General features: G+C 42.3%; 1 protein-coding gene across 1 annotated transcript in view; it reads left to right on the top strand.

Annotated features, from left to right (window-relative positions):
- Positions 1-15,675, top strand: part of SI (sucrase-isomaltase) — a 220,785-nt gene that overhangs the window by 191,032 nt on the left and 14,078 nt on the right. Inside the window, exons 98-109 of the mRNA XM_053309014.1 lie at positions 49-161; positions 463-588; positions 1,928-2,056; positions 3,515-3,625; positions 6,699-6,761; positions 7,016-7,132; positions 8,532-8,616; positions 9,249-9,387; positions 9,734-9,867; positions 12,631-12,665; positions 12,777-12,893; positions 14,535-14,683. Of these exons, the coding sequence (XP_053164989.1) occupies positions 49-161; positions 463-588; positions 1,928-2,056; positions 3,515-3,625; positions 6,699-6,761; positions 7,016-7,132; positions 8,532-8,616; positions 9,249-9,387; positions 9,734-9,867; positions 12,631-12,665; positions 12,777-12,893; positions 14,535-14,683 (1,318 nt within the window). The remainder of the gene's footprint in view (positions 1-48; positions 162-462; positions 589-1,927; positions 2,057-3,514; positions 3,626-6,698; positions 6,762-7,015; positions 7,133-8,531; positions 8,617-9,248; positions 9,388-9,733; positions 9,868-12,630; positions 12,666-12,776; positions 12,894-14,534; positions 14,684-15,675) is intronic.

The raw sequence follows: 15,675 nt of genomic DNA, 5'->3' as shown, positions 1-15,675 counted from the left end.
TTTTGTAATTGATGATTGATTCCTCACTCTGTTTTCTGAATTTTCCAGATGTCACCTTCCAGCCAACACCTGCTCTGACATATCGCACTATCGGAGGAATTCTGGACTTTTACATGGTTTTGGGGCCAACTCCAGAAGAAGTGGTTCAAGAATACACTGCAGTAAGCCAGCTTTGACATTAGCAGTTATGTGCCCTGATGCAGCAAAGGAATCTGTTCCTGCAAACAGACTTCCATATGTGCATCTAATCTCAATGCATTTTATCCCAAACAGAAATGAATTGACTGTCTGCATCTTTTTATGTAGATGCAGAAGGCACATGCTCTATCTAGGACTATGAGTAGTTGCATGTTATTTGCTACTAGAACTGGATTGGGTTTGGGACCATAAAATAGATTGCTTTTCTTCACTACCTGCAATCCTGATAGCATATATTAATATATTTATTCTATTTTTTTACAGCTGATTGGACGACCTGTCATGCCACCCTATTGGGCACTGGGATTCCAGCTGTGCCGCTATGGATACAAAAATACAGCTGAAGTCAGGAGTCTGTATGAAGAAATGAGGAAAGCACAGATCCCCTATGTTAGTTTCTTGCCATTCCAATGTGTTGGTTTTTGTACTCCAGTAAGGGAGAGTATGGAGAGGGCTGTGCAGGTAGCAGATTTACCATCAAACTGAAACCAGTGTTCTGTTACTTTATGGGATGACCAAGAAACAGAAGCTAGATTGCAGATGAAGTAGTGGGGAAATCCATAGCTTTAACTTCTAGGGTTTAGGTCACCAGGATCAATAAATAGATCACCTATCATCCTGGACATGCCCTTGAGTGTACCTGTTTGCTTTATCCCATATAAGTGAATAGTTGCCACTCCTCTAGGGACAAATACTGCAGCTGGATATATTTTTGGAATGAGGGCAAATTTGCCTTTACCTTTGGTACTGAGTGAGTGGCCCTGCATTAACTGACAAAAATCCATGGATGAGCTTAGGGTATATATCACCCTCCTTGAGCTTTTCAACACACAAGCTTTACTTCCACACAGAACCATCCTAATGGTGACAGTTATACACACAATGGAGTTGTATGTGCAACGTTAGACCTATTCAAACATTATGTTGTACATGCATTCAAGTGTCTATACAGATGCACATTTTTGTTTTGTTGGGAATGACTGTGCAGGCATTTATTTTAAAAGTGAACTTGGGGACAGACTCTCTCAAATTAAGGTAGGGATAGGAAGTGTAGGAATGTGCATGAAACTTGGCACCTTTAAAAGGGAGGAGAGCAGATCCATGCGTGGAGGCCATGTGTGTGCTGCCATCACATGAGGACAGCTGGGGGAGCGTCATCAGTGCAAGATGACAGCTGGGGTGGAGTGCTGCTGATACAGGAAGCTGTTGCAAGTAGTGGAGGAGCAGGTATGGTCCTGCTCTCCTCCCTTTGAAGGTGCCAGGGCTATGTTTTGAATCACTCATTGAATCATAATTCATGTACATCACTACGGTACACAGATTGTATATGCGATAAAAATGTGAATTGGGGTATAATGCCATCAGAACCCCAAGTTTGCCAGATAGTGTATGTTCAGCACAGAACCACAAATCCAGTGAGTGGATTTGCAAGATACACGTTTGCAAATATCTGTTTGCCACAATCACGCTTATGTTTTTAGGTGTACACTTAAAGCAGCTTTACAGAGATATCTAAAAATAATATCATTATGAGGCCCTTAGTCATACTTAACTTTCTATTGCATTTTTGAGATAGATTCCAGTCCTCTGCTTTCTGTCTTAAACTTTTGAATTGGAACATGTTGAGATTTCTCAAAATTAGTCTTCACAAAATTCTGCCATAATATATCGCCACGCCTTTCTTGCCTTATTATTTGTATGTGTCTTCACTACTTTTGTTTTAACACAGGATGTGCAATATACAGACATTGATTACATGAAACGGAAGCTGGACTTCACTCTGGGTGAAAACTTCACTGACCTTCCTGCGTTTGTTGATCAAATAAAATCAGAGGGCTCCAGGTTCATCATCATCCTGGTTAGGAGCTTAATTATTCTTCAGTTGCTATCCTTGTGCATTGTCAGGTGATCATGTAATTAAGAGTTGCTGGATCTGACCAAGGGTCCATCTAACCCACCATCCTGTTTCCAAACCAGGGCCTGCCAGGTGTCTCTGGGAAGCCCACAAAAGGGCATGAAAGCAATAGTGTTTCGGTTCTGTCCTCCTACCCCCCCCCCAATCACCTGGTGCTCAGAAACAGATTTCCTCTGAACCTGGAGATCCCCTTTTATCTATTGGGGTCATTCGCTGTTAGACCAGGGCTGCACAAACTTTGTTAGACTACAACCCCCCTAATTCCTGACAACTGGCCACCATGGCAGGGGATGATGGGAGCTGTAGTCCAGCAACAGTTGGAGGGCCAACAATTGTACAGCCCTGTGTTAGACCTATCCTCCACGGAGCTTTCTGATACATTAAAAAAATATTTTAAGCCAGTGGCCATTACCACTTCTCAACTTAATGAATTCCATAAGTCAGAGTGTCCCAACCTTGGATCTCCAGATATTCTTGGATTACAACTCCCAGTGTGGCTGGGATTAAAGTTTAAGGACCCCTGGCATAAGCTGATTATGCTTTATGGAGTGGGGAGCTCCTGTATAACCCTCCCAGACTTGAGATAATTTTATCTACCAGAGATCAGAACATAAAACCCCTGTTCGCTGTGATGCTTTCCTTCTAGAAAGCTTTGAGGCTCTACACATGACCAATGCGTAGAGCCTCATGGGGTTATGTGGGGAAAATGGACTTAGTCCTGCACCTGGCCATGGCTACCTTGGGAGCTCCAGGGGTTGGGGGAAGGAGACACAGGAAGGTAGCCCCAGGAAGGTACTGCATGACTGCGCAGTGCCTTCCTGGGGTCTCCCGTCCCCTCTCCCCACACCCCAAGTGTGTCAGCCATGGCTGCTTGCAGCCGCAGGTGACACACAATCAAGCAAACAAGGTTAACTGAGCACTCACTCTGTTAACCTCATTTAAGGGTAGGGGTTTTTAGGCGGATAGGCGCCGTGGCAGTTCAAACAATGGGGGGAAACCGGGCTGGACTCCCTTAGCCCGGTTTTCCCCCATTGTGAGAATAGCCTCTTTGTCTCATAGGATGTCCACCAGACTAAGCTTACTGGAATTTTTCAAGTTAAAAAAACCAACAACTTTCTATTCCACAAGGTTTGTGGAGTCTAGTGGGAATAATTAAAGTAATCTTGCACATAGTATGAGTTGTTTTTATAAAGAATGTCATTTTATGGGTTGTTTGTTTTTTAACTAAGTTGTTCAGTTAAAAGGTTTTATATCTTTATGTTTATCGTTTCGTTACCTGCCTCGGTGGCTTTTGCAAGCAGAATGGCAGGACAAACATTGCATGAATGAGTGAAAGAACGAAATAATTACCATATTTATCTGCTGGTTTACTGTAGCAGTAAAACTCTCAATTCATTTTAGGATCCAGCCATATCAGGCAATGAAACTGAACCATATGATACATTCACCAATGGAGTGAAGGAGAATGTCTTCATCACGTTGCCTGGAAGCACAGAGATTGCCTGGGCAAAGGTACCATTGCAAACTGTCATCAGCTGATTTGGTACATCCCAAATCCCATTTGATTTCTGGGTAGGAGGAAGTATATAACAGGAACTGAGTGTTTTTTCTGAAAGGTGGGGTATAAATTATATACAATGAATAAGCAAAAAACTAAACTTACAGGGACCTTTACTGACAAACTCATTAGAAGAAAAAGCAATCACATTCTAGTCAATGAGGTCATTCACATGACCAAATGGGGAGACCTCCCTTTCTCCAGATGGAGTGGTAGGTGCCTCTTCCACTGCTCATGCACCCATACGATCAGGGCAGCATTGGGTACATTGGGAGGAAGAATTGAAAGGAGGAAGTCCTTTCACAATGTACTGTGTGGGGAGCAGAGAGGCATCCCTCACCAGTGTAATAGGGCTCCTCTCCCTGGTCATTGAGATGCACTCAGGACTCTATGGCTGCCTCTCCCAGCGGCTGTTTTCAGAGCTCCGGTGCTGCAGACAATCAGAACATGAGATAGGATAGACTCCCTTCCCCTTACCTCACTATTTGTCTGGGGACTGGATTGGGGCTGCATTGGGAGGCCTCCCAGTCTTCCGTATGACATGGGCTGCTTGGATCAGTTCTCTTCTACCCAGGCCACTTGTGTCATGCGAATGGGCTCAATGTCTAACAAACAACATAAGGCTCTCTTCTTTAGGTTGATGGCATTTGGATAATTTATTCTGGGAAGTTAAACCAAACCTGAACCTCAAAACTTGTTCAGAGAACGTTGGTTTTTTTTTAGCCTACTTTCCTTAAGGAAAGTAAGCTTATGAGATCACCTGGCATTCTGCGTCTGTGTCCGTGTGTGTCCCCCACCCCCGTCAACTTCGCAATGCCTGGACCCATATGAACCAAATTGGTTAGAGTTGTAGGGACACATAGGGACTCCTCAACGGCATAGTTTGTGATGATTTTCTTCACCCCTGTTCGAGATGGCAGGCACCTAAACATTTAAGGTACAAGTGGGTTAATTTGTGAACCATCTATCCTATTTGAAGCAAATTTGCTACAGGTATAGGGACACATAGGGACACCTCAGTGGCATAGCTGGTGATGATGTCATCTACCCTGATTCAAGATGGTGAACATATGAACGTTTGAGGCCCAAGTGGGCTACCTTGTGGACCGTCTAACTGATTTGAACCAAATTTGGTACACTCATAGTGAGTGACACATAGGGACGGCTCAAGGGCATAGTTTGTAATGATGTCATCCACCTTCATTCAAGATGGCGGATGCATGAACATTTGAGGTGCAAGTGGGCTTACTTGTGGACAGTCTAACCGATTTTTTTAAAAAATGGTACAGTTGTAGTGAGTGACACATAGGAACACCTCAACTCCATAGTTTGTGATGATGTCATCCAGTCCAATTCAAGATGGCAGTTTGAGGCACAAGTGAGCTAACTTGTGAACCAGCTAACTGATTTGAACCAAATTTGTAACAGTTACAGGGATGTATAGGAACACTTCAATGACATATTTTGTGGTGTTGTCATCCACCCCAATTCAAAATGGCAGATGTGTGACTGAGGTGCAAGTGGTAGCCAATTTGGACTAAATATGTTACAGTTGTAGGGACACATAGGGACACTTCAAAGGCATAGTTGCTGATTATGTAATCTACCCCAATTCAAGATGGCGGACACATGAACATGTGAGATGCAAATGGGCTAACTTGTGAACAGCCTAAATGATTTGGATTAAATTTAGTCCAGTTGTAGCAATAGTGAATGGAAAGGAGGCAGATTAGTTCTTACCAGAACTACTTGTTTTTCAATGAACTGCACGCTAGAAACTCCTTGTTTGTCTTGAACATAAACCAGAACCAGTCCAATAACAAGCAGTCCAATAACAACAACAAATATTTATATACCACTTTTCTCAAAAGTTTCAAAAGTGGTTACATAGAGAAATCATAAATAAATAAGGTGGATCCCTGTCCCCAAAGGGCTCACAAACTAAAAATAAACAAAAGATAGACACAGGTACTGGAGGTACTGTGTTGGGGGTGGATAGGGCCAGTTACTCCTCTCCTGCTAGATAAAGAGAATTGCCATGTTGAAAAGCTGCCTCTTTGCCCATTTAGCAGGGCTCAGTAAGTGGTAATGGTTCAAAACTCATGAGATTATTTTGACAGGTGATTAGGGCATCTTTCCACTCTAGCTGTGTTTGGGGAAAATCTTTTAGTCAGTCATTTGAAAAGAAGAGTGGAGCAAATGGTTTGGTTGGTAGGGCTTAGGACTGGGAGTCTTCCTGATGCTCAAACAGAGGCTGGCCCACCACAGGCTTTTGTCTAGCAATAAAACCTCAGTGTGGACAATGTTTAAATTGAGACTGGAAGCTCCTTGAGTTTCCTTGGCATTTCTTTGCTGCCATTCTATGATTCATGCCTAAACAAGGTATTTATATTCCTAGTCTCTAGTGACTCCCAGAGGGCATTCTATACCTTAGGGATGGTGCTTTCCCTTGGGACAGTAAGCAGGGTCTTCAACAAGAAGCTTCTACAAAGGAGAGGGACAACCTTGCCCTCCCAGACTGACCCCTCCTAGTGAGCAGGGTGGTAGGATTTTCTCTGAGCTTTGTTAGAACTCAGCCAGGATTTTTGGTTTGGTTTAAATTCAGTTGGGCTGTGTGTGTGTTTGTGTGTGTGTGTAGTCTGTAAAAAAAATATGTACTGGTAAAACTAAGTCAAAATTACACAAGTGCACTTGAGAAGACTTTCAAAGGAAGTTATCACATTGCATGGGGTGTGTGATTGTCGCTCTCCCCATCACCTCTCCCCACCCAAAAGTCAAAGGTCCACTGGGACTTTTGACTTTGCACAAGTACTTTGACATGTCTTTGGTATGCTCTTTGTTATGACCAGGAGATTTATCTCAATACGATGTGTCTATTCTATGCATCTATATTGTTGATGGATAGGCAATCAGCTATGCTAAGGGGAAGTAGAGTGAAGATATATGTTAAGAATTCCTGTTGTCTCATGAATAATGAGAATATGCTATTTTGCAAGCCTAACTTTCCCCTTTCCCTTTTCTAATTAGGTGTGGCCAGATTATCCCAATGTAATAGTTGATGAAAATGCAAGCTTGGAAATACAACTGCAGGTATTTCTTTTACCACATTTGTTTATTATTCCTCTGTTGTTACAGAAAATCTTGACCTGACAAATTTCCTTGACCTTTTTATTTTAAACCTCATGTTCACCATGCTAGTTATAGTAATGATGGTGCATGCCCACAGGTTTCATTTGGTTTCATTTATTCTTCCATGGAGAACTTTGTAGAGCTGGTCAAAGCAGAGAGGTAGAATACACAGCAATCTCATTTACTTCACACATTCTCTTTTCTTGTGTTTTCAGCTGTACCGAGCGTACGTTGCTTTCCCAGATTTCCTCAGAAATTCCACATCACAATGGTGGCAAAGAGAAATAGAGAATTATTATGCCAATGTCCTGAAGTTTGATGGTCTGTGGACTGTGAGTACTAAGCACTGTTTTCTGCTTCTTTGTTTAAAAAATTACTTTATTTATTTGCTAGGAATATTTCCTTAATTAATTTAAACTTCAGGAAATCTTTCATTTGCAGTTTGAGCTTAAAGGTTTGGGAGCTAAAACCGATCTGTGGTTTGGCAACAAAACTGTGGTTTTCTGCATCTGGGCTACAACAATCTTGAACCTGGCACATTTGCCTCTGGTTTGCCATTATGTCAAAACTTGGTCAAATTTTCCTTTTCATATGTCAACCTGGGCTGAGTTGAAAGTTCTGGAATTTTGATCCTTAAAATCTAATTATCCTCAATATGAGATCTCTCAGGGAGGACCTACCCCTGTATGCATCCCCTCCCCTCTGACGAACAATCATATGGAGAACTCTTGTTGCAGGTTCCACCTCTGTCTTTGGTGGAGTTGCTTTAAAGCAAGAGCAGGGTGGTAGGGCCTATTCTCTGCAATGTCCTCTAAAGGGAGATCCCTCAACCAGATCTTTTGAGAGTTAGATGGTTTGTTAAAACGTACTTGTTCATTAGGCCTTTTGTGGTTTCTGACACATTGAGCCAGGTCTCACGATCAGTGAGACCCAGTTTTGGAGTGCGCGCGGGGAGAGCGGGCTAACCCCGCTCTCCCCGCACACGAGCGGGGAGGGAGCCCTGGGCTGCTGGATCGGCTGCCCACATGATTGCCAGCTCCGTGATGGAGCTGGCGGGGGCTGGGGAGCTCGGGGGCCGCGTGGCCCCTGGAAGTTCCAGTATGCGCTGTGCGAGTGCGCAGGGCATACTGGGGAGAACCCCGGACCCGGGAGGTGGCTTTTCGCCTTCCCTCCCAGAGTCTACTCATGAGTAGCTGAGGCGCAGAGCCGCGCTGTGACTACTCACGATTGGAAAGCCCAGATTTGTGAAGTGCTCGCTCCACAAACCTGGGCTTTGGGGAGGGCTAAAAAAGCAGGCTAGCCACTTGTAAGCCACTTGTCTCTGAGCCCGGTGGTTTACACAGTCAGCAAAAATCGGGCTAGGCTATCCTAGACCGACTTTTGCTGATCATGAGAATAGCCCCATTGTCATTTTGTTTAGTTGCTACTAATCCTACAGTATGCTAATTTTGAGAAGGAATACTATAATTAGTTGATTAATTGTAATGGCTGGCATCATGAGAAAATTACTCAAAGTAGTCCCATTGAAATTAAAATGAGGAGTTATATAATGTCTTACTTGTCTTTTTAATTTCATTGGGACTACTTTGAGTAATTCTCCCCATCAAGTAGGCCAGTATGTTTATGGTGTTCTTTGATGGCGGTGTTATGTAACATTGGCTATAATCTACAATCCATTTACTGCAGAGTTGCTGAAAGGTGATGAATTTTTATCTTCAAAACATACTGTAGGACATGAATGAACCCTCCAACTTCATTGATGGAAATATTGGTGGCTGCCACAATCAGACATTAAACCATCCTCCATACATGCCAGGTAAGAGCAGTCTCTAACATTAATCACGTTTGATCCAACTTCAGTTAGTTTTAACATAATGGTACTGAAGGCTTCAACTGGACACAACAATTTTTTTCAATTGGTTATCCTAATAACCTAGACTCGCATCATTCAAACAAACAAACAACAACTCTTTTTTTAAAAATATATAACCTCATTTTATATATTAATTGTTTAAAAATACTATGACCTCTGTATACTTCCCTTCAAATAGAAATGGATACTTGTTACAGTCACTGTAATCAATATGAAATAAAGAAATGCTTCCCCCCCCCCCAGTTTAGTCATCTGTTCTGTGCTAGTGCTGATCCATACATTTCCCATCATTGTTGGCAGAGAAAATGGGATATAGGTTTAGAAAATTTTGAAGGAATGGTGGTGGGTCTTCTTTTGTCCTCCTTTAAAGAAAACCCCTATTTTTTATACTTAAGCTACAATGCACCTGTTAGTCTTAAAGATGCTTCAAGACTCTTGTTGTTTTTGCTGTAATTAACACAGCTACCCCTCTGGGAGTGGTCAAGCACTAACTTGAATGAGTATTTATTTTCCTGATGTATTAAAGGCTATGGATGACCAACTAATTCTATGGCCTTTCATAATCTCCTTGTCAGCTTTGGTTTTAAGAGAAAGGGGACTGGATCTTGTGACGATTTGCATGGAAAATGAACAGCAGCTGCCTGACGGGACACCTGTGAGTCACTACAATGTGCATAACCTTTATGGATGGTCACAAGCAAAACCTACCTACTAGTAAGTCATTTGTACAGTTTATCTGCTTAAAAGTCTAGTATATTCAGACAAGGGTATGGCATGATAACCTCACCTACAAAATTGGTTAGTACAATCATCTTGCCAAATTCTCTTGGCTGATATTTCTCAAGGGAGATTCACAATATCATGAGACCACAAAGCTCCTTTTAGCTTTAGTTTAGCATGGGAAAGAGGGGGAGAAGATGTGGGCTTTCAACAGCAGCCAGATGATGTGCATAACATATAATGTTATCCTTAGTAGAATAGTGTAAACTGGCATGTATTGCTATGCAAAATATTTTTGAACTTACATCATTCTATTTGGTGTGCCTTTACTCCATATCAGTGGTATGCGCAATGCAACAGGAGAACGTGGGATCATTATTACCCGTTCAACTTATCCATCCAGTGGACGATGGGCAGGACATTGGCTCGGTGATAACTATGCAAGATGGGATCAGCTTGATAAATCCATTATTGGTACGAATTTCTTTCAGTTTTATATTGTTTTCCCGCAAAATTTCAAATGGATAACATTGCTTCTTTAGTTTTGAGGTATAATCTTAAAGGAGGGCAATTTGGATGGCAAATTCCCAGTCTCTGTCCCCCAGGACCCAATTAGGACTGAAGTCAGACCACATTGGAGCCTGGACTCAAGTCTAATGGAGTGTGTCTTGGCTGGTGGTCCTTAGCTGGTGGTCAAAGTTCACATTAGACACCATGATAAGGCCTCCATTAGTTCCTGAAGGCTTCTGTGAACATGTTTTGCGGTGCCCAGGGAACAGAGGCTAGAAATTATGGAAAACATAGCTGCTATGGTCACTGTTGTGCATGCTCAAGTAGCATCCTGGCCTAACAGAGGTCCATGACAGCACCTGATATGAGCCTTTCCCATCCGTCTCTTGGTTTGGTAAGTTAAGAAAAGGGATGCAGCAGGGAAGGGCACTCCAATGGAGGCCAAATCCACTTTAGACTCAATTACAATATTCTGCCCAATATCTGGATAATGGGCAATTAGTCTAGATCAGGGATTCTAAGCGTTGGGTCTCCAGATGTTATTGGACTTCAACTCCCATAATCCCCAGTTCCCATAATCCCCAGTTCCAGTGGCCTTTGGTTGGGGATTATGGGAGCCGAAGTCCAATAACATCTGGGGACCCAACGTTGAGAATCCCTGGTCTAGATTACCACAATTATTACTTGAGTGGATGGGCAGGGAGTCAACCCATCATTATGGTGTTTTGTTTTTTTAAAATATAAGAACTTTTTTTTTTGAGGAAACATTAAACATTTTAAAGCATCCATATGAAGAAGTAATCATTGTAAAGATATATAGCTTCATAGTGTTCCCTAAAAGTTATACATCTTAGAAATTTACTTAAAATTGTGTAATATAAGGTAATGAAATCCATTCACTTCCCCAGTACCAGTAACTATACTGTAAATGTAGAAGAGATCATAAGCATGCACAGATGACTAAACTGCTCTAGGGTGAGTCTTGCACCATGATAACCTGGATAACTGCTAAGGAAGATAAGGATAATTTTCCTTATCATCCTTACACAAGAGGTGCAGAGGTGTGGTAGGGTATGTGATAAAATGGCCATCTGTATGGGCTTTCCATTTCTAATTAGACTATGACCCAGTAGGCTACTATATCAAATCATTAGTATTCCATTGGTCTAGAACAGGGGTGCACAGCTGAAATGCCCCCTGTGGGCCATAACTAACCATGACTCGATGTGCAGGGTCAAGGACAATTTTCAGTGCATTGATTTTTACATTAGGATTAATTATTAAAATATTAATGAAAGTAGGGTGGCAGAGAGTTGGAGTTGGGGGGGAAAGGCCAGAGGAAAGATGGATGGTGTCAGTAGGCTCTGGCCCAGGGACAGGGGACATCTGGTCCCAAGTGGTCAACTGCATCAAACCACTGCTACTTGTAAGCAGAGCAATCCAAGAGCTCTCTATGGTTCCTGCTGCTACTGGATATTCCTTCCTGGGGGCCAGTACAAAAGTCCTTGTGGGCTGGATCTGGCCCCTGAGCCTCATGTTGTGCAGGTTTGGACTAGAGGATTTATTCTAAGCTTGCTGGTTGTTCATGAATGAGGTTCACTGGAAATATATGTTGCTTGGGTTCAGACATCACACAGAAATAAAGTTACATTTCAGTTCTGCGCAATATCTCATAGCATTGGAAGTGCCTTGGGCATACCTGAAATAAACTGAGATCTGAATCCCAGGTTTCAGGTGGGTTTCAGGTTTATTCTACAACTTTGGTTAGAATAAACCAAGATCAATCAATTTAGCCATCATGTCTGATCTTGATTTATTTCTAATTACCAACAGTTGTAATTAGGATTTTCCAACTCACAAGGCCCATTCACACATTGTGTTCAACACTCATACAATGAGTGTCCAGTTTGCACAGTTACATATCTGTACACAGGTACAGTCATCCACATGTTATGTTGGACGGAGGTAGAGAAGCACATTTACTATTTGTACCATGCATTTGAACGGCTTGTATCCAGGTTCACTTTTTAAATGAACACAGGTACAGTCATTCACACAAAGGCATGTACGAGTGTACAGACATCTATACACTCATGCAGCAAAATGTCTGAATCAGGCTATATTCAGAAGGGAGTGCAGAGTGCATGCTCCTAAGGCTAGGAAATGTCAAACAGAACCACTGTTTAAACTCAGCAAATACCTCCTTCCCCCTCAGTGACCTCGGGCAGGCACTAGCCTTATGTACCTGTAGAGAGGAAAATCAAACATGGACTCAGAAGCTGCCCAGGTGCACCAAATACTCCCTGAAGCAATGGGAAAGCACATGTTTCTGCTTAGAATCATTATTATCGACATGTATAACCCCTGCTAACTGGGCAAAGAAGCGCCTTTTTAATGTGGCGATTTTATTTATTTAGCAGGGGGAGAGTAACAGGCCCTATCCACCCCCAGCACAGTATCCCTCCAGTGACTATTATGGTGTCTATCTTATTTTTCATTTTTCGATTGTGAGCCCTTTGGGGACAGGGATCCAATTAATCAATTAATTAATTAATTAATTCTCTCTCTATGTTAACTGCTTTGGAAACTTTGGTCAAAAAGCAGTAGCTAAATATTTGTTGCTGTTATTGTATATGCACTTGGATGTATTGATTTTTAATATAGTATTTATTTCACATTTTTAAAAGATAAATTATATAAAAATGTTATTCTATCTCATTTTGACAGGTATCCTGGAGTTCGGTCTCTTTGGAATCTCCTACGTAAGTGATGTTATTGGATTAACTTTCTATCTGAAATTCTTTTAAAACACTTGTAGCAATCGAGTGTGACCTGAGAACTCTCCCCACCCCCACCCATTTTCATGTTTATAGAGCGGTGCTGACATCTGTGGCTTCTTCAATGACACAACCTATGAAATGTGCGCCCGATGGATGGAGCTTGGAGCATTTTACACATTCTCTAGAAATCACAATGTGATGGGGACTAGGGTACGTCAAGTAATTTTGGCAGTATATTTCACGTAACAGTGCTTTTGCTCTAATCGTGCATGATAGCCTCTTGAGAAAGTATGATGTTGCCAATGGAGACAGGAGTTCCGATTCTTCATTCCAGTTTTCACTGAATGCAAAAGGCGATAATTTTTTCTACCCCACCCCAACCATCCATGAAAGGATTACAGTAGGGGTCACAGCCCTGCCAGAGACAGTGGGCACCTAATGTGAAGAGAAACTCTATCTAGCATCCCATGAAAAACAGAGCCATCCCCATACTTTTTTTGGCCACTCCCACCATTTGATTGGCTGGTCAGGCTGGTCCAGGCTGCTCAGCTTCCCTTGCCTTGTCATGGGTTGCTTGGCTCATTTGCTTATGTCATCTGGAACACTTTTTCTGTAGATATTTTCTCTGTGGTGCACCTGTTTGCAGGTGGCACGTTGTGGTCTACATTTATGTAAGGGGGGTTGTGGTGTGAATGCCCTTTAGCGAGAGATTGCAATACATGCCTACCTTGCAATTTTTGAATGATGCTCTGAGCAGCCACTGACAATCCTCCTACTGTGAATATAAGAATATAAGAACAGCCCTGCTGGATCAGGCCCAAGGCCTATCTAGTCCAGCATCCTATTTCACACAGTGGCCCACCAAATGCCTCAGAGAAGCCCACAGGCAAGAGGTGAGGGCATGCCCTCTCTCCTGCTGTTGCTCCCTTGCAACTGGTATTTAGGGGCATCTTGCCTCTGAGACTAGAGGTTGCCTATAGCCTATAACCACCAGACAAGTAGCCATTGATAAACCTGTCCTCCTTAAATGTGTCTAACCCCTTTTAATGCCATCCAAGCTAGTGGCCATCACCACATCCCATGGTAGAGAATTCCATAGATTAATTTGCTGTGTGAAAAAGTATTTCCTTTTATTGGTCCTAAATTTCCTGGCCTTCAGTTTCATGGGATGACCCCTGGTTTTAGTGTTGTGAGAGAGGGAGAAAAAATTATCTCTGTCAGCACTCTACTCTATGCAACATTTTATACACCTCTATCATATCTCCCCTATGTGTGTGTGTATGAATACAAATCTCTCTGTGTATGCTAACCACACAATTCATATGGCTATAACTACCATTTAATGGGTCACATGGAGAAAAGAGGACCCTGAATCATTGATGGGTACATTTGAGAATATCTTCAAATGCTTATTAGAATGATCTTTGAGAGAGTATCCTGGAAAACAGAAGTTACATAAGCATTATTTTCCCTAAGGGAAGCCATATTACTATTCCATTGACCAGCTTATATTATGTTTCAAGGGAAAGGAATTTTTGAAGGATTTTTAGAGATTTTAACTAAGCACAGGTTTACAGATTTTTTCCAGTCTGAATATAGCAGAACTACAAAATATAGCCATTTTGCTATCCCTTTTTATTGGATTCACATATATTAGCTTATTCTGGATTCTGTGAAAGTTCATGAAACACTTTTTTCTTTATTAAGTATGAAATCCTTCAAACATAATAACAGTCCTGCTGGATCATGCCCAAGGCCTTCTGATAGATGACTAAATTCATTTTCCTTTGGAGGGAGAGGGAGAGGGAGAAATATTCGGTAGTATGAATTAACATCTCATCTCTTTTGCAGAGGCAAGATCCTGTGTCATTTAACTCAACATTTGAAACTATATCTAAAAATGTGCTCAGCATACGATATAGATTGCTACCTTATCTTTACACATTGATGCATAATGCCCATGCTACTGGCAGCACAGTTGCACGTCCTTTGCTAAATGAGTAAGTATTAAGTGGCAAAATGTGGAAGGCAACATTGATGGTCAAATTCCCCATGGCTCAAGTTGGACTTAAGATGCTGAGTTTTTCTTTCTTTTTTTTTCCTTTTTGGACTATCCAACCCCAACTAACCAACCATTGCTCCCCTCACTGCCACATTCACCAAACCAGTCACAAAGCACAAGACAACACCATTTAGCAAATCAGACTGTAACCATTTTTCAGCTGGTTCCAGTATCACCCACACAGCAATAGAAAGGCTCAGTTCAGAAGACACAGCAGTCCTCAGTCACACTCACCTGAAGTTGGTATTCTTTGTCTGAATGCAGGATTTTCCCCAAACCGCAGTTCCATTCCCACCTTCAAACTGATGATTGAACCTTCAGTTTGAAGTTTGGTAGCTTGCTAGAACTGGAGCTCTGCTGACCGCATTGTGTCATTCCAATGCAGTGACCCGGGTTTGCGCTCAAACTCCTCTCGCAAGCATTTCCCCTCTTACATCAGGGCCAAAGTTTGCCAGACAAGTGATGTGCTCAGAGGAAAAGGGAGGGGGGTCACTGGTGAGGCAATCCAGATTGTCTGTGGTATTATTCTTGGCTTCCGAGGTTAACCTCGGGCAAGCCTACCCTGTGTTCTATTTGTTGTCCAAACGGGCCCAATGATTCACTAATCAGAAGCTGGGAGCAGTAGTAACCGATGTCATCCTGGCTGGAGTTGAAAGGCACAGGAGTTGAAGATGAAGTGCCATACCAAGTTCTAGGACTTTAAATAGATGTGACAGGACACATCCTATCAATCAGCTGACTATCAGGCTCCACTGGTCCTTCCAAAGGAGAGGAGAGCTGGTCTTGTGGTAGCAAGCATGACTTGTCCCCTTAGCTAAGCAGGGTCCACCCTGGTTGCATATGAATGGGAGACTAGAAGTATGAAGGTTTCAAGTTCCCTCCCTGGCTTCTCCAAGATAAGGCTGAAAGAGATTCCTGCCTGCAACCTTG

The sequence above is a fragment of the Hemicordylus capensis genome, chromosome 3 (assembly GCF_027244095.1).
Source record: "Hemicordylus capensis ecotype Gifberg chromosome 3, rHemCap1.1.pri, whole genome shotgun sequence".
Classification (NCBI taxonomy): domain Eukaryota; kingdom Metazoa; phylum Chordata; class Lepidosauria; order Squamata; family Cordylidae; genus Hemicordylus; species Hemicordylus capensis.
Note: the sequence above shows the minus strand (reverse complement) of the source record. Positions and strands in the feature narration are given on the sequence as shown.